This window comes from Toxotes jaculatrix, chromosome 3, assembly GCF_017976425.1.
Source record: "Toxotes jaculatrix isolate fToxJac2 chromosome 3, fToxJac2.pri, whole genome shotgun sequence".
Taxonomy (NCBI): Eukaryota; Metazoa; Chordata; class Actinopteri; family Toxotidae; genus Toxotes; species Toxotes jaculatrix.
In genome coordinates, this window is record NC_054396.1 from 27733712 (window position 1) to 27759214 (window position 25503).

At 43.0% G+C, this 25503-nt stretch overlaps 1 protein-coding gene across 4 annotated transcripts in view; it reads left to right on the top strand.

Moving 5' to 3' along the window:
* The first annotated feature begins 19643 nt into the window (after positions 1–19643).
* Positions 19644–25503, top strand: part of rims4 (regulating synaptic membrane exocytosis 4) — a 34778-nt gene continuing 28918 nt past the window's right edge. For 3 of the 4 annotated variants that reach the window (XM_041034438.1, XM_041034439.1, XM_041034437.1), the window contains exon 1: positions 19644–19740. In XM_041034438.1, coding sequence (XP_040890372.1) covers positions 19644–19740 — 97 coding nt within the window. Of the gene's footprint in view, positions 19745–20879; positions 20881–25503 lie in introns of all 4 variants that reach the window. The other variant, XM_041034440.1, reaches the window with a different exon arrangement.

Below are 25503 nucleotides of genomic sequence, written 5' to 3' on the forward strand. Positions count from 1 at the left end.
GGTGAGCATGAGGTGACTGTTGATGGAACTGGGGCTGTGGAAACGTAAATTATGCAGAATTTAGTACGTCAGCTTTCATTTGATGTGCACAATCAGCAAAAATATATATATTTATGAATTTCTGTTTTTGCAGAACGGCTACAGTCCCACATTTTTTTTCTGACACAACATTTCTCATCCAGTTGCACCTGGACACATTAACTAACAGGTCTGTAAAGCCAAAAATGGTCTGACCTGAACTGCGTGCAGCTTCAGAGGACTTCCAGCCACATGTGCATGACAGGGATGTAAAGAGGCTGAGAGCCAGATCAGGAAGAAGTAAAAACGCAGATTTAAACGAACAGACACAGCAGCAACATAAGAGCCATTTCCACAGAGACATGATTTCATGAAGTCTGATTTTAAAGATCAGATCAAATCACATTGAAAGAACAAGCCTAACCGCAGGCGACGACACAGAACAGCGAAGCACAACAGGCCTCAGCTATGGAAGGAATGCATCCTGTAACATCTGCAACATCTAACCTTTACGATGAAAATGTCACACCAACAAATGACGGCGGCCTTCGAGCTATTTATGGTGAGGAGCCAGAGCCACCTGCACTGTCTCACCCACCCGGGGATGATCTTCATCTGTGGAGAACATATTTATATTCACAAAGAAGCACTGCACACTAAGGAGCTGAGAACACAACAGAGAAGTGGCTTCATCGTGGCTGCCTCATCTGGTGAAATCTTGTCAAGTAAGCATGAGGTTATGTTCTGCAACTAATGAGCTCAGCGCTTAAAAACAAAGAAAAATCCCTTCTATTAGAAACAGTATGTGAGGAGCCAAGAAGAAATAGGAAGTAGAAACGGCCTGGTGGAAATTAAAACTGACGGGGTCAAAAGAAGCACTGCAGGGCCAAAGCGTCCAGTGGATGGGTCAGTGTATTTTATTTAATTAGTCCCTCTGAAAACCTAAACCAAAGGAACACCAAAACATCTCACACAAAAGCTCTGTTTTAATTTTTCAGGATGTGCTCAGTGTCTCGCTTTTAACTGGGAAAAGGTGCCGCATAACCGGAATACCAGTGTTTCTGTAGCGTGTTCAAGAGGAACCACTGAAATGAAGGGAAAACTCAAACGGGTTAATGTGGTGCTGTGTCCTCTGTAAGGATGATAATATCCAGTGACGATATACCGCGCATCAAACGCTGACATTTGCACGGAAAAGATGTGAGGAGTGAGGAAACAGTTTTCAGAGAAATGAGATGTCCTTTCCTCTGAACTGTCATCTGAGCCACATCTGGTTCTGATGATGCAGGTGGCACAGCTGGATCTGCTGTGAGATCAGCAGAGAAAAGAATGAAGTTTGTTTGTGGTTGTTTTATTAGTAATACCTGCATAAAAGGTGGGAGTAATACACGTGAATTTGTTTAATCTATTATTTGTTCCGTCCACTTCACTGCAGTGATGCTGTGATGTGGTTTCAGATCACTTTGATCTGCTGCAGCGTCCAATCACTGACAGATTCCTTGTAAAGGGGTGAGTTCGTCTGATCGAAGACCTCAGCGAAGGATGTGTCCTCGCTCATGGCTCCTCCTTGACCCTCGATCACTGCTCCTCAGAGCACAGGTAAGAGCTTTGGGACGACCTGAAACACAAGGAGTGAGAAACGAAAAATTTAAGGATGTGTCCTTGGACTACAGCAGGACAGGGAGGGAACGGCAGCGGCTGAAATGACAGGACGTGTCAGAAACTGTCAGACATGACACACGGGACAGAAAAATGCCGACATGCTATGATGAAGCTGTCGTCCTGACGACGTGAAAGTGAGATGTTTCCGTGTCCTCAGCTCTCCCGTTGGCCGCTCACATTCAGAACCTGCATTACACAACAACGCAACACAGTGTGGGTCTGAGCCTCTGTAAGCTCCCAGGGATCATCAGTCATCTGCTGCCCAACCTGCACACTTCATGTTTTATACACATTCATCCTGCAGCCCTCAGTCCTTCTGTGTGTGTGTATGTGTGTGTGTGTGTGTGTGTGTGTGTGTGTGTGTGTGTGTGTACGTATGGAGGAAATACATTTAGCTCAATCCAATAGTGCAGATTTATGTTGTGTTACGGACACTTGATCACAGTAATGCCACCCACGCACACACAAATCACATTGTTCCGAGTCTTTTGCTGCTTTATCTCCTCTGTTTATTATTTCTTATTTGTCCTCAACCTCTTCCTCCCTCCGCCTCACGTCAGGTTCAGTTCACTAAAATTTATGTGTGCCAACACGTTTCACTTTAAATTCCCATGACCTTGTGAATAATCAATAATGAAAACAATAATGATAATACAAAGATCTGTTATTTACTATTATTACACAGTTGGGAAAGTTATGGTTGTAAGAAATGGTATATTACAGAGCAGTGGCTCCACAAAGAAACATCTGCTTGCACCTCCTTGTATATGTCAAATGAGCCGTGGGCGTTTTAAGCCAGAGATCGCAGATCGCAGATTTCTTAAAAAAGCAAAGGTTAAAGAAAAGTCAGGCAAACATGTTTGTGTAGAAGAAATATCTTTTCCATCTTTCCTGTTAAGTTAATCATCTGGCGACCTGTGAGAGTTTTCTCAGGTGACCACCGCAGGAGAATGTAAGTACTCATAACTGGACTTTATTGATTTTTTTTTTCTCTCATCTCTGGTTGCTGTTTTTTTTTTCTAAATTCATGTTTGTCTCACTTCATTTTGTGTCACCTTGTTCCAACTTCATCCACTTTAATTCAGTTCAAAAACTTCAAAAGAATATGATGAAATACACAATAATGAAACAATAACGATCTCACTAAAGGAAATAAAAACAAAAAAAAACATCACAACAAAACCCCATGCACGCGTCCAGATCCCGGCACACTGGGCTGTAACAGCAGTCTTGGAGGTGCGTTGCACGTCACTCTGTGTGAGACGGCTCTATTAAAATCTTAGCTACAATCTGAGTCAAACTCCATTATCAATTTGCACATCAGACTGTGTGATGAACTGTTGGTGAATTGATCAAAGAGAGAAAAGCAGAGACACATCATCAGTCTGTGTGTGTGTGTGGCTCATGTTTTCAACATGCTGCAAAACTAACGACAGGCTCTGGACATCCTGCAGACAGCTCTCGCCTTCTCTCATTATCATTAATTCCTTTCTTGCCCTTTCTTTCTTGTTTCTTGTTTCCCAGCTCTCCTGTTTACCTCTGTCCTCCTCCGCTAACCCCCGCCACCCCACTCACTCTCTCATTACCTCTCAACTCTTTGATCTTTCTGCGTAATGACAATGTAAAAAGAGAAATTAGAAACAGAAATTGGGTTTAATTTCATGAAAATCTTGAGGATTATAGCTTTAATAATTCTTATTCTCGTGCTCATTTTCACTGAAATTACCTCAAAGCAGCTGTTGCGTAGTAAATTTGCAGCTTTAGGTCCTGCTTTCATTTAATCTGAATTGGGCAGCTGTGTTGATGCAGTAGGGGTGCTGACACAGAAAGCTCGGGCAGTAAGTGCAGGGTCATCCAGCAAAAAAGCTGAACCTGGCTCAGCTTTCACCGGGACACGATGTGAACGAAACCTCAAATGATCGTCACCGTGATAAATATCCCAAAATCCCGAATCACAAATTTGCCTCAAGGGGTTTTACAATCTGTGCAGCACATGACATCCTCTGTCTTTGGACCCTCATGTCGTAATGTGCTTTAAAGATAATGAATAAACAGTGAAATATAGGAAGAGACAGCAATCCATTGTTTGTATGTGTGTGTGTGTGTGTGTGTGATCCAGTGTATGTGGAGCAGTTGGGCAGCATCTGTGTCCTTGACAAGATGGTATGTTCCCTCTGCCCCTTACAGGACCTGCTGTCCCTTTGTACCTGCAGTCCAGTACACACACTCATTAACTGAACAAGAGGACAGGGACACACAGACACAGACACAGACACACACACGTTACTGTCCATCTGGAATGTCTGTTCAGTGGAGATTTGTTAATTAATGACTGTTGTGTTGGCATGTGAATGGATCAGCTGCTGTGCGTGCCTGTACACTCTTACAGAATGCAGAGGGGAGTTTATATCCTGAGCAGGTGAATTAGGAACAAAACATCTCTCCATGTTGCTTTTGTGTTTTGTTTTTAAATATGTTTATGTCCTTCGCTTTCTGCAGAATTCGACCAACAGACAACGTGTACGCAGCCCAGACCGTAAGGATTTTCACAACTACGTGTCAGGATTGAACGTGCACTGAACCCAAATGCACAACTCCAAAGCGAAAATTCAGAAAAGCAAAGTCTTTATTAAACAAAGTGACAAAATAATCACCCGATAGGGGAAAAAGGCACAAAAAACTAAAGTCAAAACAAACAGAAAATAAATCACTCTTACGAGGAACAAAAGGTGAAGCAAAGGCAAGCCAACTAGCCAAAACAAGGAAGATCAAAACGCAAAGGAACAACAAAACCTGACGAGAGATACGAAGACAAGATATGGACGCTGGTTCTCTTGACAGAGGACAAGACCAACTAGCACCGAACAAGGGGAGACGCAGACTATATATACACACAACAGGTAACGGGAAACAGGTGGAAACAATTAGGGCGGGGAAGACAATCACAAAGGCGGGAAACCAGACAAAGGCAGGAAGTAAAATGAGACAAGAAACACAAGGACAATGATTTCAAAATAAAACAGGAAACCATGAGACAACATAGACACGAGACAAAACATAAGGCATTATTTACGGACCATGACACTACGCATTCCTTTGTTCCTCAGCCTCTGACTCTGACACTACAGCAAAGGACCAAGTCTCGGCTTTGAGTAGGTTTTTATCAGTACAGAAAGAACAGTGTGTGAGGTCCCTTTTAACACATAGTGCCCAAATTGCAGGGGTTGAAAAGTAATTGGACACTTGGCTGCTAAATGTTGTCTGTGCAGCTGTGTGTTGCTTCAGCGTTGGTTCGTGCACAGAGGAGCTCGCACCCTCAGCTCTCAGGCGACTGGGAGAACGTCGAGAACATTCTCCAGGATGTGGGCGGACATGTTTCCTCGGAGGATTCACCACAAGACGCAAACCCATTCACACGTTCACGTTCCTCTAACTGTAATATCTCTGGTGATCTTGTGACTTTTCAACCAGTCACTCAGAATCAATTTGACCAACACTTTGATCAAATACCAGTAAAACTCCAGTAAAACTGAACATGGACACGACTGTCAGGTAACACCAGGTGCACAGTCACTTCGTCACTGTCACGCTTGCTGCTTCACACTGGCCTCACTGGGTTGAATTTGTAGCACTGATGAAGTCTGTTGGTATTTAATGTCTGCCAGAAAAAGAAAAGAGGCTTCTGCCACAGGCAAACACAGCAAACAAACACTCTGGTCTCTGTCTCTGCTCCATCTGTGCCTGCATCTCCTCCCTCTCCCTCCTGACTGAAAAGAGACCACGCTCACTCTCTTTGTCTCTTTAAATATCTCTCTCACACACAAACAGCCAGGACCGTACATCATGGCCACTGATGGCGTCTCAGCGATGTCATACCATCGATGTGTGGGCTGCGACAAGTTGCCAAAATCAGAGGCGTCATGTTTGTGTGCGATTTGTTTTTGTTTTTTTTCCTTTTGAGGATCAAATGACCTCAGAGAGATGAAAAAAAGAGGACAAATGTCCAAAAGGGACATTTTCTCAGATCTCCACTAATCTCTGTAAGAGCCTGGGTTTAGTGTTATACCTAAATTAAACACATCTATTAGTAACAGTTTGAGAGCGCACGGTGAGAGAAAACGATAGATTCAAGTGAAGTTTAAATACCGTAAAGGACATTTTATCAAGTCATCCTTTCATCAAGAAGTTGAAAGTGAGGCGAGAGTTGAGAGAAACAGAGACGACAAGAAAGATGAGTCTCTCAGTGGCTCAGGACCAAAACACGTCTCTGACTGTCTTAAACCATGTGACATACAGGTCACCAGGTAGATGACCTGAGAAACCGAGGCAGGTAATCTACTCGCTCCGACTTTGGCCACCTTTTAATCCAGGTGAGAAACTTTCATGTTCTCCACTGCCTCTGACTGAATCTTTAAATATCCATTATGAATCTTCTTGCCCTCCTATCCCGTTTTTATGCCTCAGTTCTTAACTTTTTAATTTCCTTTCCTTATGCTGCTCTATCTTTTTTATGCTCTAATTCTTTTCTTGCAACACTTTGGATTGCCTTTGTGTATGAAACGTAGTATACAAATAAACCGGCCTTGCCTTAAAAGGTAGTTCCATTGCATAGCGTGTATTAAAACTGTTTGTGATCAGTGCTGACTGCTCTGTTTGTACATAACCTTCATCATAGGCTGTTTACCTGTCCAACAAATCCAACACAGCGTCAGTGCTTTTCAGAGTTTGTACATATGAGTCTGAGACTCGACACAGGAAAGATGTTACTAATAAAGTATTTTGTCCAGTCAGTGCGCCTGAGTGTTTGTGTGTGTTCAAGCATCAGTGTGCATGAGCGTGTTTGCGTGGGAGCCCAGCTGAGCAGCACCCAGTGGCATGACTGGTAATGGCGTTAGTCATTCACAGAGGGAACCAGCTGCTCGCCGCCAAATGTATTTCTTTGGCATTTTGTGTAAACAGACACACACTCACAGGCATATTCGTACAGTATGTACCTGCAAAACACAAATTCACACGCGATGCAAAAATTCAGCATGTGTGCACCCACAAACACAAACAGGTTTTTTTTTTTTTCTATGGAGTGAACGTACTGCAACCTTTTCCTGGAGAAAACACATTTTACTTCCCATAACAAACACATTCAGCCTGCGTTTAAGATTAACTTTGCTCATCCCCTGAAGTGTCACAGCAGCAGAAATACAAAACCTTGGGAACAGATACTCAACTTAAGAGACAAAACATGGGACACGGCATGAAACACGGCATGAGACAAAAAAGAACTGACACTGGACAAGAGGAAACGCAGACTATAGATACACAACAGGTAAGGGGAAACAGGTGAAAACAATTACAAAAGCGGGAAACAAGACAAAGACAGGAAGTAAAACAAGACCAGATACACAAGGGCAGTGAATTCAAAATAAAGCAGGAACTACTAACAAATTAAACAACCTAGACAAGAGTCCCAGAGTCCAAAAAGGGGTTCAAAACATAAACGTTTTCAGAAAACAGCCCCCTAAGGGGCTAGTCATGACAGTTAGCGGCTTGACAAGCAGTTTATTTAAATCTGATGAAAACACTATCACATTCAAAAACTCCTGAAAAGTCATATAAACCTTCTGCTCAGTGGAAAAAACGGCGTGTCAGCGTGGTGTGAGCATTTCTGGACGCTGAGGGCCAGATTTGCTAAGAAAACAGCGCGGAGCAAACGTGTGCTGCTGTTTTCACTGAATTTGTAGCTGCAATCTGCCTGATTTACTAAGACAGCGGATCATTACGCGCTCAGCTCCTGGGACTGACCCCCAGAGGCATCCTGCAAGGGAAAGAGAGCTTCACAGACGTGGATAGATTTCTATGAGCTCAGCAGACTGAGAGAATAGATGATCACGTAATGATCCTGGTGACAACACATTTACCTCAGTCACAGAGACAGAGAGAGACGATGGAGTACTGATGATATAACTGTTGTTTTACTAAAACACTGAGGTCACTGAACTCTCACAGTGAATGTTACCAAAACGAAGAAGGGTGAAGTTTTCCAAAAACTGCTTTATACGTGTTTAGTCCTATATTTTATTTCTTTATTTACTAACTGATATAGTGCAGCTCTCTGGATAATTTTGCGGTGCGACTGCTCTGTCATTTCGATTTCTGCAGGAAAGCATAAAGTCACATTTCTTTTCACGCCACAGCCTTCAGCTGTGGCCCTCTTGAATCTTGTGTGTAGTGTTTACACCTGCTTTTGAGAAGCGGAGAATTTCCCAGGCGAAACCAACGATTGCAAATTATAGGACCTTAGTAAATCCAGTGAAATACATAATCATCCTCTGTTAACATGTCTCCTCCTATTATTTGCGTGATCCTCCCTAAATGCCCGTGCAGTGAGGAGAGAGATTTACCTTGCAAACACTCGCTAAAATGACACGCAAGCCTGGCGCACGTGTTTGATAAATACACCACAGTTTTCTTTGGCAGAGTCAGGTTCAGAACCCAAATCTGGCCCTGAAGTGCATCTAGGTGAATCACCTAACATTTGTGCCACGTAGTTTAGTGTTGTGATTTGAGTCCTGTCAAATCAAAAAACTCGGTTGTGTCAAACTTTGTGCTGTTTGTACCTTTGATGAAAGCCAATTCATTTTTTTAGACTGAGGCTGGTTTTGTTTATGTAAAATACCGAATTAATACAATTCAGTGAAATCCTAAACGCTCATCTGTGTCACGGCATTAATAAATCAAAATTGTTGTATTGATGTAGTGAGTCACCTGCATCACTCAGGTTGTAAACACAACAGGAGAGGTAAACAGATGGCCTGAAGTCCTGTGCTGTGAATTTCCAACATGGAGCAGCATATTTTACAGGCCTAAAATATTCATCTCTTTTTTATTTTCTCCACCAGCTGCCACTGGCTTTTCCATTTTAACACAATTTAGCATTTAACAGTTTTCAAGTTTCATCTTTCAGTTCAGCTGTTTTTTCACTCATTCCCCTCTTCCACTGTTTTCTTCTCCCTGGCTTTCTCTCCTTTATCTGCCCCCTAAGCACAATACACACACACACACACACACACACACACACACACACACACACACACACACACACACACACACACACACACACAGAGTGAGCGATAGCAGAATGAAGAATTGAACCTGCACTCTCTTGGGACTTTCCCAACATGTGATTGGGATTCACTCTGTAGCACAGAGACCCAGACCCATTAACTAACATGTTCATGTGTGTGTACGTATATATATATGTGTGTGTGTGTGTGTGTGCGTGTGTGTGCGTGTGTGCACTGAAGTGCAGGGAGGGAAGGGGGATAGATAAAGATGTTATATAACCATGTCATGATGGATCACCAGGTAGTCCTGCACTCTGTGTGTGTGTGTCTGTGTGTCATGGTAAGCTCAAATCTACCCACACACACACACACACGCACACACACACACACACACACACAAAGTTGAAGCTCTAATCTTGCCTCCATTGCATCAGGGAGCCTGGTTATTTTCATTTTTTATGGAAAAATGACAAAATTCATTGGTATTTACTTTGGACATTAAAAGACGCAGAAGACATGAACTAAAAACACAAAGCAGTGCACAAAAGAAAACAGAACCAACCATCAGGCGTCTATCACACTGAGACGCCTGCACACACGCGGACACGTTAGATTACAGCACTCACACTCTGGTATATGCCTATAGACACTGAAGCAAGAACATCTCCACATGTGGCCTATTATAGGATCATGATCAAGCACCGACACACACACACAAACATACTTCTACCTTTGTAAGGACATTCACTGACATAATGAATCCCTCCCTTTACCCTGAACCCGATTCTAACCTGGACCCTAAAACCAAATCTTAACCCTCAAACAGCCCCTTGAAGATGTGCCAGAAAGTGAGGACTGGCCAAAATGTCCCCACTCTGCAAGGTGGTCCTGGTCCTCACGAAGACAGAGGTCACAGACAAACACTCACAGATAAATGAGAGCAAACAAATCAGAAAAAAAGAGAGATTGTGACTGAGCTTTTCAGAAACTGTAAAAACGTGTTATCTCTCTGTGTGTGTGTGTGTGTGTGTGTGTGTGTGTGTGTGTGTGTGTGTGTGTGTGTGTGTGCTGGGACCACGGGAGGTGAACAGCTTTGCACCAGCACGTGATATGTGCAGCTGTTTGTCGGTGAGCGCCTGTGTGTGTGTCCCAGTGGGCGTGTAAATATAGAGGTGACATTGATTTGTCTTTGAGGGTGAGGCGTTCCTTCCCACGTAGCTCACCCCTCTATCTCAAACCTCCTCCTCTCTTCCCCTCCTTTCTTCCCCTGGTGTTGTTGATCTCTGACCAACTTGTCTTCTCTCCTTCCTAAGACTGCTCCTCTTCCTCTCTATCCTCTTTACCTCTCCATTTTTTCCAGCTCTCTCCTCCCCATCCCTTCCGCTGTCACTCTCTCCATCTTCATTTCTTCTCATCTCTCATCACAGCGAAGGGGATGTGTTTAATCTCACTAACAGCTCCTCTTCAGTGTGATCTATTTCCTCTTGAAACAGGAGATCGAGGCAGGACATTGCAGCGGCGCGAGTGTGAATCAATTGTTTATCCGTCGGGGGGAGGGAGGTGCTTTTTATTTAATGGGACACGATTGTTCAGAAATGTGTGATGATTGTACTGATTTGTTTTCAGCGATGAAAAAGAAGTGGTTGTTTGTTATAGGTGGTGATGATGGAGATGATCACACCAGTCAAGTTTTTCATTCTCACACTCCACGCATGCAGCTCACAGCGAAAACGGTGGCAAATCAAAATTCTGGGTAAATTCTAGCCACGCTAGCGTCACGTCCTCAGCAATGGCAATGTTGATCCACCACTTTGCTGCAGACTGAAATATCCCAACGACTATTGGATGGATTTCCATTAAATCTGATGAACACATTCCGTTTCCCCTCAGGATTAATCACTTTAATGATCCCCTGACGTTTTCATTCATCCTGTGAAATAACTTTGCATGGATCAGATATTCATGGTTCCCAGGTGATGTTTGCTAATGACTTTAGTGAATCTTTGACTGTCCGCCAAGGGTCAAAATCTTTTAGCGACTAATCTATCCAACTATTGGATGGATTACCATGAAACTGGTTACTCACATTCATGTCCCCCTGAGGTTGAACTGCAGTTACTTTGGCGATTCTGTGACTTTTCATGTAGTGCCACCATCAGGTCAAATGTTTTGATTTGTCCAGTACTAATAGTATAAATTATATTTCGTTTGATTCTGTGATATTACCGTCCCCGTGATACCTTCCCTGTCTGAAGTCCTTTGTCATGCGTGTGCTAAAACTTGGTTAAGCATTGACTTTGCCAAGAATCTGTGTTCTCCAGAGAAATATAGCTGTTGAAATCAGGTTCCTCTAATCCCCTTCTGTGATTACAGAAAATGGGTTTGTCGTTTACATGATGCTGAAGAAATCAGCTTACTGGAGAAAGCCGACTGTAACTCAGCAAAGTCAGTGATCGAAAAAAGACCAAAGTCAGGTCATCGCAGGTTTTTTAGACCAGAAGATACAGACTGATGTTTTTGTTTTTATTTTTATGTTACAACCGCTGCAGAATTCACCTTTAAATATTGACCACTTCCTCTCTCCTCTGTTCCGGCCTCCCTGTCTCTGACCCAGAAACTCAGGAAGCAGAGAACTGGCCTTTCAGCATCTCTAATGTGTTTTACAAACATTTTGTTCCAACACTCCAACATTTTGTTCCACTCACACACACACACACACACACACACACACACACACACACACACACACACACACACACACACACACACACACACACGGACACAAACACACAAAAGCACAGTGTCACAGAAAGAGAAGCATAAATAAAATAAAGCCCTCTGTGTTTCTTTGTTTCACACACATGCATTCTCATTATTACACACACACACACTGACTGTGGTAGCTCAGTGGAGATCTTTACCTCTGGCTGCTCAGCCTTCTGTCTCTTCCTGGATGGACCCCAGAGACACAGCGAGACTGACAGACTGACGTCAGTGTGTGTGTGTGTGTGTGTGTGTGTGTGTTATACACTCAGAGAGACAGCATAACCGAGAGGCATAAGATTTCCAGCAAATGCAGGATCTGAAAATTGTACCTCAAAATCTGGTCCTCTGAAAATAACTGGTTCTTAAAGTGACTATAATCAATGTTTTTATATTACCGATGTATTAAATGACAATTTAGAAAACAGTGTCGCAGTAAACCTACAGAGGTATCACCTGAATCTGCAGCTCTCCTCAGCTTTAGGGAGCTTCATAGGGAGTTTCAGTTCATTGTTTAACTGTCCGGCCTGCAACCCAACTGTTTGGGTTCACCGTTACCGCTGTTCTGGTGTTGTTTTGGGGGGCAGCAGGCAGCTGTTTCCAGCAAAAAACCTCTAAAAACCCACAGCACACTACCTGCTCAGTGCCAAACAGCAGACAGACACAGTTAGAGACCAGCTGGTGAACATAGTGGAGCGTTTAGCAACTAAAGAGCCAGATATTTCCCTCAGGAGTTGGTAGGGACCAAAAACAGAGCTAATAGAGAAAATACTGCAAATTACAGAAGCCCTAACTTTAAAATATTTTTTCCTTCATTCATGTGTTAGAAGGGTGTATGTTGCTTGAACTGATGGGAGCATGTTTAAAGTGTGTGGTTTTCAAAAACTGGTAAAAGTCTGAAAAAAACAAACAAACCCTCAGTTATTTTCCATTTACCCAACATCCTGAGTTAAAACTAAAATGAAAGTGAAATAGATTCTAAAATGAAAACTACTTAAATGAAGTCAGTATAATGGAGAGTGAAATAAAAAATGTTAAACTAAACAGAAAACCTGAAAATATACTCAAACCCTGAAACACAATAGAAAGTTAAACTAAAAACCAAACAAAACATTTTAAGTTAGTATGAAAGAAGAAGGAAGAACACGGGGACATAGAGATGCATCTGTAGGGAAACAACACTAGAGAATAGAAAAGAAATGGGCATAAGTGTGTGAGTGACTGAGAAACACTGGACTGAACAAAATGGGATGGAGTGACAGAGGAACGAGTGACCAAGAAAACAAGAAAAGAGAATAAGAGAGCACTTTAGACCTGTTCTACTCTACTTATAAGTTTCAATGTTAATACCCAGCGAGGCAGGATTATGATGGAATAACACACATTCAGTTGCATAATCTCGGTGGACTACATGGCTGTGTGTGTGTGTGTGTGTGTGTGTGTGTGTGTGTGTGTGTGTGTGTGTGTGTGTGTGTGTGTGCGTGTGTGAGCTGGGAGTTGGAGAGATTTCAGAAATAACCGATTTGAACACTGACGAGACCCCTCCATGTTATTTTCCATCTCTCCTCTTTGGTCTGTCTAACTCCCTGTTTCCGCCTCTACGGCGTGTCACTTTAAATACTCAGCACTGGGACACGTCTTCATGTCCTCAGTCTGTTCCTTAATTATTTCTTTTCCCTTTCCCAGTCACTCTCTCCTCCTCTCTGGGTGGTCTTGTCATCTCACATCAGTGTCAGCTGATCCTGACGCTGCTGCTGCTGCAACTTGCAGTTGCCTTGGCAACGCCCCGGTTTTCGTTGGGCAGGCAGCCAAGTAATAAGGCGAGATGTGACCTTCATGCCCCCATCCTGATCACACTATCCAGGTCAAGGTTCAGTCCTGGAAGAATGTTATCTCTCGATGTAAGTGGCCCACGGTATCTGAAGTAATTTAACTTGTGCCCACTTAATTAAAGCTCTCTGTGGGACGAGTGGAAATGTGAAAAACCTGACCAGAGCTGTGGCAGACCGAATGTGCAACCGTGCAAGCTACGGATTTCGTCTTTTAAAAGGAAACTCCGCTTTTTGATTTTACAAATCAAAGTCTGTTTAAAGATGTTGGTGAGCATGTGAATAAAGTTGAATGAAGTCTTTTGTGTGAAAAGTCTGATGAATGTCCTCAAGTGATGTCAGCATCGCTGCACTAAGTCTGACAATGAAAAAATAAATAAATAATAATAATCTGGGGATATGGAGTTAGACAGAAGTAAACTTATCAGACCTCTGAAGCCCATTCCTCTTCTCTGCTTTGAATATCTACCCTGAGGGCAGAAGTAAGAGGCAACATTAACCGATACTAGCATGACACACTCCGATCTCAGGTCAGTTGCGTTGTGGCTGATGTAGGTGCTAGGTTTTGAGGAGGATGCAGAATGCAACACCAACAAAATGTGGGGACGTTAACATGGCAGTTCAGTCCTGAACCCAAACCACAGTCTTCCCTTAAACCAAATCCTTTTTGTACCTAAACCTAATGAGCCTAAACCACAGTGCTGCCACATCATAAAATGGATTTTCTGTTGTGATTTGTAGAGTTTTGTAAGATGCGCACACAAACAATGTTGTAACATCGAATAGTGGCGTCAGATCTGATAAGACAGTTACAAACAACATATTTCGTTGTTTAATTTGGAGGACTTCCGGAATCTGGCTCAGTAGCTTCAAGGGTGGCCGTAGTATGACTCCAGGAAAGGTTGCACTTTACTCAGCCAGGTGTAACTAATTTGTAATGAACAGAAGATTAAGAGATCTGATCTGCATTTCAGTACTTTGAGCTGTCCACTTGTGATCGTATCATCCGAGACACATGTTAATGTCAGGTGCGATCAGGGCCAGTGTTTTGTTAGCTGTACTGAAGAGTAATATGCTGTTCACACACGTGGACTGATGAGACGGGACACTGACGGCTGCTATTCACTGCTGCCATTCACTGTGAATGAGACTAGGCTTTGCAGCTCTGTGCCTCCTGCTGAGTTTGACAGATTCAAAACGCGCCCAGCTCCACCACAGGGGGGAGAGTTCAGAAAGGCCCAGCTTTATTCAAATGTCCTTGGGGCGAAGGTGAGCGAAAGCCAGGGCTGTTCATTTCTCAGGTCCACCACCAGGTTCAGGTTTGTCTGCTCCAGCTGGAGCAGAGAACAAATTAAGTGCTCAACACACATTCACATTCATGAGAGGCCAGATTCTGCCAACTACCATGCATCCATATGTGTGACTGCACCGCAGGGAGCGCACCAGCATCCAAACAGACTGAGGTGACATTTTCAGAGAAGTTTACATGATGCTTAATGTGCTGCAGCCAAGCAGTTAATTTGCCAGCCGGCCATAAAACTGACGTTAAGAGTTTACCTGGTGAATATTTGTTTGGTGGCTTGTTTAATGACAACAAGAAGCCTGTTCAAAGCCTGTAAAGTGAAGCACTTGGATTGGCTGTATGGAAACCAAAAAACCAAAAAATATAAAATATCTTTATTTAAAAAATATAATTTATAAAAATATAACAAAGTTTAACTTAAGTTGGTCTTTAACACAAATACACAGATACAGAAAGACAAACAGACATGGAGACAGTTCGGGAAGACATGGGTTGAGGAACTGCAGGCAAAACAACAGACGAAGCAAACGCAGACAAAGAAACAAATAGACAAACAGAGACATGGACGATGGTGATGGTAGAAACAGAGGTTAACAGACAGGAAATCGGATTAAGACAGACAGTACAGGGAAACAGTAAAAGGACCGGCAGAGACACAAATAAACTGGTACAGAGACACAAGTAGACAAGTAAAGACAGCTGATGACAGCAGCAGGAAGAGAAATGGAAATGCAGAGAGAAAGACAGAGGAAATCTGACAGAGTAGCAGATGGAGGGAAAAGGCAGGGAGGCAGAGAGACAGGTAGTGACACGAAAAAGGCGGAGACAGAGGCTGAGGCACTTGTAGTAAAAGGTCAGTGCTCCTGTGATAAGGCGTGCTTGGACAGCATGCTCGCAGCAGGCAGGCGAGCGCTTGTCAACACGATAGCTGTGCACTTCACTGGCCACAGTACACTCAGCAGAGCGCACAAGGACAGAGGCATCGTAGTGTAAAGAGCCTTTTCTGAGACATCGGCAAGTTTGCCGAATGAAAGTAACACAAACAACGAGCGGAGTCCCGAAATACGACTTGTTTGTCATGAGGAGGCCGGTCAGTAAAACTTTTCACTGTCCCGGAGCATAGAAGGATTATGATGCATCTGCACAGGGCTGATAAGACTGTTTATCACCAATTACAGGATTCATTTCTTTCTCTGGCCTGTTTTTGCAGAATGGATGAAAAGTGAACACCTGGAGCTGAGTAGAGGGAGGACGGTGGTATGTTAGTGAGTGATGCAAGATGCTTCAGTGGTGAAGTATTGTTGTGCGTCACAGCTTAAAGCAAAAATAAATAAATAAAGCAGGAATAAAGCAGAAATTATTATAGTAATATTTAATAAGGAGAGGTTTTAGCAAAGTATGATGATACATAAAGAAGAAGGAGTAAACGAGTGAGTGACTCAAATCAGTTCTGTTCTTCCGTCAAAATTTCAAGTTTAAACAAAAATTTCAGCAACTATTTGACAAATTGCCATGAATAATAATTAACTACTTATAATTCATTTTCAGCAAAGAGCTCACTCTCCAAAATGTCTGTGTTGTTCCTTAATCAGCGTCTTTACAGGAGCTGGTCATGGAGACGGGGATGAAAAGATCACAGTTGCCAGTTCTGACATTTTCATGAATGTTGTGTGATGTATTAGCACCCTGCTGTTCTCTGACCAATCATTTGTCTGGCTGACATTGTGGAATGAACTCTGCTGCTGTATGCAAAAACAACTCGATCATTTCTGCCAACTGTTGCCTGTGTGTGTGTGTGTGTGTGTGTGGATATTTGTACACATTTTGTTTGTATGACTGCGTTTTGTGTCCAGTTATATGTTTGTGATCACATGTGATTAAACCTGTCTGTGAAGATTCTCAGTGGTTCAGGTCATGGTTTTCTAATAGGAGTTGAATCGAGGGCAGCTGGATTTAGTCGTAGACCTTGAAGATGTTTCTCCTCTCATCCAGGAGGCCTCTTCAGAGTCCTCGCTGCACTGTACCACATCCACAACATTGCTTTTCTTGTACCCAGTTGCCCTTGATTCAACTCTTCTTGAAGTGGAAAAACATGATTGACTATGTGTTTGTGTATTTCTTTACACTGTGCAGTGTGTCTGTGTTTATTTGTTTTCATTGTGTGTGTGTGTGTGTGTGTGTCCCTTATGGCTTCTATCTATGGAAGCAGAGAGATGAATGGAGCCCTGTGAAGCACTGTTGATTACACAGCCCATCTCCTCCCTCCTTCTCTCTCTGCAGGAGAGAAGAGGTGAGAAAGAGGGCGGAATAAAAGATTGTTAAGAATAAAATGAGAGCGAGAGAACACAGTCAGACGGAGGCTCATAAATACAAGCAGTGATGAAAGATAAAAGGGAAATGTACTCTGCAGAAGAGGAGTGTTCCGCTGGTCGGTAGCGATCAATCTGTGGATCTTTCCATGTCGAGTGCAAAGTTAATTTTCACCAGTCAGAATTGAGTGCTCTCTTACGGCCGTATGGGAGCTGTCTTCACTTGCTGCTAATTCAAAGTGATATCACTTCCTGCAGCTCTTCTTTCACAATAAAAGGTTTGCATCTGTGAATCACAGAGACTCTGTTAAACAAAAATATGAAATGCAATGCATCTGTCCCAGAGCTTAGCACCAATTGCCACTCGACAGTTTTGTGTACACGGCAAGATACGGACATTTTTAGAGCTTTTTTTCCACGGGATGCATTTAACATATTGCACTGAGACAAGCGCAGTGAGCTGTTAAAAGCCATCTATAATTCTAACAGTGTTTTTCTACACCTGTCACTTGTTTAGAAAATTTTCCGATTGTAATGAGCAGCACATGAGCAGCAAACTCGAAGCCAAATAAACCCCCTCTGTTTTAATAAAGAAGTGGGTCAATAACAATCGGATTTCACACTGCATATGGCACGAGTAGTTTTTCACACAACAGCAGGGCCCAGTTAAAGCAGTGGGGAGGTTTGCAGCCTTTCGCCTACAGTTCTTTGTGCTCACTGTGGCTGCTCCTTCCTGTTCCTCTGCTCCCTGCAGCATCTGAAACTGATCCACTGTCAGAGAAATGACAGCGGGTGATGTGGTCCTTGTTGCTCGCGGCATGGTTCGGGTGTGTCAGCCCTAAAGACAGGGTTAGGGTTATTTGAAGTTGAGTCTGTGAGGCTCGTTTTGGAAGCAAACTAGATGTTTCGTTTCATTTCCTGTCTTAGTTTCGTCTTGGCAAAATGTGACAACAGTTGTATTTGTTGTCAAATATTCTTTATCAGGAAAACAGAGAAGAGAAAGAAAAAATGAATAAGGGAAAGACATTGTTCAGCTGTTGAACATGTCTCTCTTCAGGCTATAATTCATGTATTTCTGTTGATCTTTGCTTGGAAATGTTTGTGATCACTAACATCGAGAGACACGATGAGGTGGAAAGAGAGGAGACAGAGAGAGAGAGACACTGTAAACTTGTCCGGCTCTGCATCGCCTGCACTGTCCCCCAAGCCCCACCCATATTCCCTCATCCACGTTTTGATTGGTCGGGCTGCCAGCAACAGTCTGCTCTCCATCCCCTCTGTCCTCCCCCCTCCTCCCTTTTTCTCTCTCTCGCTCCCTCTCCCTCTCTCTCTCCTTTCCCCTCCCTTTCACCCCGCTCTCTTTCTCTCTGTCTCGCTCACTCACTCTCCACGCAGCTCGCCAGTGAATGAGTCCAGTCAGACACAAGCTGTTAAACAGAGCAGCCTCTTTCTCTCTCTCTCTCCTCTCGCTCTCTCTCTTCCTCTCATCCTCTCTCGCTCTACCTCTGTCCTTTCCCGTCTCAGGAGCAGACAGTCAGTGGAGCATCGGCACGGCAACAGAGGACAGAGGAGAGAAGAAGACAGCAGACCTCGCTGACAGCAACACAACATTTAGAACATTTACAGCAACAACAACAGCAGAACATTATTTATATTACAGTTGAAACCAAAGGCAGAAGCAACAGATTGCCCTCAGTTGCAATTGTTGCTGCAACTGATGCTCTCTTGACTGATCTGGGCTTGGAAAAGGAGCAGATTTGCAACAGCTCCTGCAGCTGGCGTCTCCTGGGTTTTGAAAGTCTGTTTTCTCTCTAAGTGGCAGAAATGCTTTCGCTGTGTCAAAGCGCGAGGAAATGACAACGCGGCGTGACAGAAACGAAAAGCTTTGATTCGGTCGGAAAGCAACACGTTTCATGCTGGGCGTCAACATCACCTCCACCACCAGCGTCTCCTCCCATCTTCCTTCCCTCACCAGGATCTGAAGAAGACCAGCCATCCGAGCTGTGAATGCACAAACAGGAGGAGGACGTTAGATTGACATGCAGAGTGCAGAGTTCAGGGAGTTTTGCTGTGCAGCAAAAAGAGCGAGATAAGGTTTTATCAGCGTGAAGACACAGGTAAGATTCACCACCAGGCATCAGTGAGTCCATCAGACTCTCATCTGGACTTCTGAGGACAAGCGAGGGATGAACAGAAGGATGTACACGAGCATCTGCCTGAGAACGGAAGCAAAACAAGAATCCAAAAACTAGAGGAGAGATGACAAGAAGAGAGAGATACAACTCTGCCACGCAAAGCCATAGATAGATATTAAGTCTAAAAACAACATCATTTGTTAGATCAGTTTATTGGATCGGAAGTGTGCAACCAAATAGAAACATATCTTGCTTCATACTTTTTTATTTTTAGGATGATTTTGCACCACCGGAGCTCGCATCTTATCTGACATACAAAGGACAACACCAAAGTCTTTCTTTGACGTCAACTCCTGCCGCCAGAGAGAGTAAGTTTTTACACCGATTTCAGTCGGTGTGAGCATCTTGGTGTTCTCGCTTGACTCTTCTTTTCGGGGTGAGGTGGATCTGCCGTGGGGGGCAGCTGACAGCCATCCAAGACGCCGCGAGCCGTACTCCGCGTGAAGAATGCCCAGCCGCGCTTGGCCAAGCCGGCCGACCCGGGCCCGACGGCGGGCCTCTACATGGAGCGATCGCAGAGCCGCATCAGCCTGTCGGCGTCCTTCGAGGCCCTCGCCATCTACTTCCCCTGTATGAACTCCTTCGATGAGGATGATGGGGGTGAGTGGGAATTACACACACAGACACACACAACCACAACAAGATTGAAGAGGCATACATAAAACATAGGACACAAGGCACATGTTATTTGTCACCTGTCTGCAGGAAAACAAATGTTTCCATCCACTCGTCAGTCCGTGTATTATGTAAATCTGTTGTGGCTCAAAGGGCAGTCTCATTCAGTAAATCACCTTTCAAAAAACCTTGTAAATTGCTGGTGTGTTTATCTAGACTGATTTTTCCAATATTCACATTTTGATTTGATGTTAAATGTTTGATCCCATGGGACTCGCCAACATTTAGTGCAGAAACAATTAGCTGATTAATAGATGAGTCAACCCTCAGAAGATTCATTGTCAGCTGTTGTATGACAATAGAAAATCATTTATGGAAGAAAACGGCCAAACCAAAACATTCTCTGGTTCCAGCTTCTCAGATGTGATGGTTTGCTGCTTTACTTTGTTTTATGTCATTAAAAGAAATATCTGTTGGCATTTGGTATTTTAGCCAGATGAGACAAGACACTTGAAGGTGTCATCTTGGACTTTGATAAACTGTGATGAGATTTTATGAGAAAATTAGTCATCCATTATCCAAAAAGACAATGGAAAGATCAAATATGTGTTAGTTTCTAACTCTGACAGGACAGATATGACTAACAAATTGCAGCAAAAAAAAAAAAGTCAAAGTCACATGGCTGATTGGCAGATGTCCACTTAGCCAATAAGGTTTGCATTTAACTAAATTAAACACATTGGTGTGTGTGTGTGTGTGTGCATTGGTATATCCATTCTATACTGTACATATTGCATGCCGTCATGTGTGTGTCTTGAGCTGCGTACACATGTTCATGAATCTGTGGTCATATCAGGTTCTGTGTGATGAGACTGTCATTATCGCCCACTGAGACAAATTGCCATCTATCATCTATATGAGGCTGTAAAACTGCTGTAAAATTAGACCAGGATTGTTGTGTGTGTGTGTGTGTGTGTGTGTGTGTGTGTGTGTGTGTGTGTGTGTGTGTGTGTGTGTGTGTGTGTGTGAGACACCTGTGTGGTTATGTCAGATTCTGTGACATAACCACACAGAGATCGTAGGTAGGATAAAGTATTCCCTCAAATCAAATGCATCACATGAAGTGTGATGTATTTTGCTCTGGACTGGTGTTATTGCTACATTACTCCTGATTTCCTGTTTTACTGGTCTGGTTTTGTATGCTGTGGACTGGTACTGGATTGTCTTTCTCAAGCAAATTAAAGTAAACGATAAATCTGTATGTTTAGTAGCATACCTCCGGAAAAATAACACATTTTGATAAGAATGCGTGTTTGCATAAGCTGGTGCTAAGTAGGCCACAGATGTCCTGTTAGAAACAATCAAAGATATGCAGTTAGCACAATAAACACACTGTAATGACAACTTAGCAATTTACAGTTTCAGCATTGATGAATAATTCAAACCGCTGGCAATCAAGCCGCACAGTGATCGTCAGCTGTTGGCAGTAGCGAGCTGTCACACTTTATAGCACCGCTAATAATGTTAGATGTTGCATAGAGGTGTATTCCAGGGTGTGGCAGCACTGACAGGTGTGGTTACAGGTACGCGTCTGAGCACATGGTGCAGCAGGCTTTAAACCTTCAATCAGAGAGGGCACAAAGGCCACAACGTAACAGACTGTGCACAATGACTCGTGAAAAATCTTGCAAAGTGGGGCAACTGCGTTATTGGCTAAATGTAAGGGCGTGTCGCGTAGCTGGAGCCTGGTTCCAGTGTAGCTTTAAAGGTGACCTGCGGATGTGATTATAAGAAAGTATTGTTGTTGTATCACTAACATCATCATAGAATTAAAAAAAAGAGGAGGGACGAAGGCAGCAGCATGGTCAGCAGTGTCTAATACAATTCGCTGTGATTTTCAATCCTAGAGTCGCAGCACCTCAGTCTAACCAAACCACTCGCCCCAAAGCTCTGAGAGGGCAGCTCATTTTTACCAATATCTTGTGCGCCACTTACACCTGCTGCTTCTCGGCGACACACACGGCTGTGTTCATCTAATTGCTTGTGTGCAATCTGATTCTCAGTGAAGCACAAAGCTGGGAAAGGATGGAATTTCAGGAGAAAACAGTGAAAATGTCCTGGCCTGTAACAATCACAGATAATACGGCAGTACAAAGGACTAAAATCAGTTTTAATCATGCTTGTGAAAGCCAGCATTTTACCTGTGCCAGTAAAGCTAATGTCGACTCGAACACAACAAACACTCATGCTACACACTCCTTCTCTTAGGCTAATTTTTCATTTTCCTTTGATGTAAAATTTTTGATTTTTAAGTAAAGGAACAGCAGTGGGTGCAGCAACAAATCATTGCGATGCGAGGTACGCTTGAACAGCCTATCACAATGATTCTTCATGCTTCTAAGCATGAACCAAGCAAGGTTGGAGATAGCCAGACTCATTTTATTGAATTACGGTATACTGTAGGTGGCAGCAAGGCTTGAGATGGTGTCTAATCTGCCATTAAACTTGAAGAGGAAGAAAGAGAGCAAGGTTGGTGGAACAAAGACGAAGGTAAGTGCAACAGTCGTTTGTCTAATCTGTAATGAAGTCAGTGTGAAGTTGTAGAGCTGGCTAACGCAGAGCAAGGTTATCAAACTTATTGCAGGACTTAAATTGTTTTATGGTCAGAATATGACAAAACATACGGTCCCGGTCAAACATCTGGACACGTCTTAACGTAGTCACTTTCTGGAATTTGCTGGAATATTGGATCCTAGAGTTTAGCCACACACACACACACGACCCTCGCCAGAGCTAATTCACACTGTCACCTGCTTCCAAGGTGTGTGTGTTTACTGACGCCGACCAAGAACAGTCTGATGAAGGGCGGCATGCTGGGAGCATCGCCTGTATGAAGCTGTGAATAATTTTTATTACGCTGGGGATTTCAACCTGCCGATGTGCTTTTGTTCTTCTGGGCGTGTCCATGGAAAACTGGACGAATCAATTTCAAACCAGAAACACAAACAGAGCTTAAAATCCCTTCACACATGCTCCTCCTATATAGGCGTGAGCGCTATACATATAGAGAGGCTCTCTCTAACCCAAACACACACCTGTGTGAGCACTCATGCGTTCACAAATGTTGGTCTTCTCGTGCCTTTGCACACACATTTGTGATTGTAGGTGCACGTGCCCACACAAATGCAAACGTATGTCTCCAGACACACACACACACGCACATGCAGATATAGAAAGCAGTGTGTGAGGTAATCAGAGCGGAGCGGCAGGCCGTGGTTTGTGGTTCTCAGTCTAATTAAATGCTAATATGGCTGCTGATTGTGGCTGACTGCAGCTAAATAGAGGCCTGATTGCAGGTTAATTCTCTCTCTCTCCTCTTCTGTCTCATTGTCTCTCTGTCAAGCTTTTAGCTCTCTCTCGGTCCACTTTTCACTCTGTGGTTTAATAATCCTGTTTGCAGGTTAACTCTGTTTTTCCGCCTTAAATTGTCTTTTAATCACTTTCCCTCTTGACTTCTGTCTCCTTCCTTCCTCTCCCCTCGCTCTCTTTGCTTCATTTTTCTTTTCTCTCACATAAGTTTAGTTTGATTCAAACACATTTCGCTGCTGGACAGGAAATAAATCTGTTCTCTCAGCAGTAGAACATCTACAGAAGTAATGAAAACTGGAGCTAGAACACTTCTCATGCCTGGATAGCAACAGCCCTCACTGTTGTTTATATGTGTGTAGCATTTATATTTTGGTTTTGAATTTACAACACTTGATTTGTTATTGAGGACGTGGATATCAGACATTCCCACCCTGAGGTTATGAGTCATCTTAGCGTTAGAAAATCGAACAGGGGCTGTGATGATGGAGGCATTGTGGTACAGGTGCAGGTGAGATGATGAAATATGATGCAGGTCCAGGCTTGAGCAATAGATTCATGAGTCTGAAGCATTATCAGACACGAAAACATGCTCACAGTGGTTTATGATCCTATGATACAGGATTTTACAACTATAGCTGCAGTTATTTTATGCTCTGTGGTAAGGTGAGTTTATGGGTTTTTTCTGTTTACTGTCTCCTTGAACAAAGAAATAAGAAACAAATTCTTCTCACATTTTTCTGTCTGACCTAAATTTCAGTTTTCTGTTTTTTCTCTCATGTCTCACAGATCATCACAAGACAGAACAGACACACACACACACACACACCCCTATGTATGTGTTATCACACTGACAGCTGAGGTGATTCTCCTGCATTACACAGTAAATGTAAAACATGAAAAATTAAATGTACGCTCCGCCACTCATCGATCCGTCTCTCATCATCTGTCTGATAAAAAAAAAAAAAACATCCCCTCTTCATAAAGAATAATGTAGTGTATTCCAGATGTCACTTGCAGTCCCTCAAATCGTCTCATCTCCCACTTCTGGTAACTCTTTATTACATTTCCCACGAGGCCTTTTGACGACTCCCAGACAACAAGTGTCCACTTGTTGCAGGCAGCTGTGGTTTTTACATGAAAGTAGGTGAGGGGGGTGGTTGTGACACAACGAGAGATTCTCCAGTTCAGAAGTGGGATGCGTGTCTGTCGCTCAAAACCAGCTGCTGCATTTTATTCGTACTTGTTTCCTGCTTCGCGACTAAACTAGAGTACAGCTGCTGGCGTAAGCATTTCAGAAGAACGTTTAAAGTTATTTTACAGTTAAACATTTGTAGCTATCAGTGGCAGAAACATGCACATTAGATCCATGGTCTCACTACACACTTTCACTAATTGGTAATTGACCTTCCGTTTGCTGATCTCGCTTAGAATCAGTTCTGCTGACTCATGCTTAGCTCAGGCTGAACCTTCTGACCAATCTGAACCTTCTGCCAATGCAGTCATGTAATTTAAGTATTTGTTGAAGAGCTGTTCACACTCCTTTCACGGTTTTGTCACAGTGGTTTATCTACTCCGTGTACCACATGCTTGTTCAGACTTTATGTACAATGAGGTGTCGCATTTTCTGAGCTTGTTGCACGTCGTGCATCTGCAATGTAGCACAAAAGCAAGTCTTTCAGAATAAAAATGCTCAAGTATTTACCCAATACTACACCTCCTAAGTACTCTTTTATGATCTACTTACTGGTAACACACTTACTATACTTTAACATCTGTACACTACTGAAATATTCTACAATCTAATTCTAGAACTGTCTTTGTCACGTCATTGATGATAACAAATACATCATGATGATGATAACTACTGTGTTCTGAACAAAATGTCTCAACAGAGCAAAGCTACATTGATAAAAAGCTTTTTTTTTTTTTAAATAAAGTTTCAGGGATGTTTTTTTCCCCCTTCACAGGCTTGTTCATTGTGCTCTTTCCATTAAGCACGTGGAGAAAAAACCTCTAATACAGAAACAGAACAGGCGCTGCTTCTGCTGCTGCTCGGGGAGACTAATTGAGCCTATATTTCTCTGTGCGAGATTGTGTGCTGCCGTAATTCTCTGCTTGTAGGGACCAAATGTTCTCACAAGGAGAGAAAAATGAGAAAATATTCCAAAGTGAGAATTTTTTTCCCCCAGCTCCTCACTTTCTTAAGTGACTAATTTAGGATTATAGTTTGGGTTTACGGTTGGGCCAAGATTAGATTTGGGATTATGTGATTGCATTTAGGTTAAAGGTAAAGTTAAATTTTAAAGGTTTTCATTTATGTCTCGTTTGTTTCTGATTGTACTTTGTACTGCACTTTGCTAAAAGGTTCCAACTCTGTAG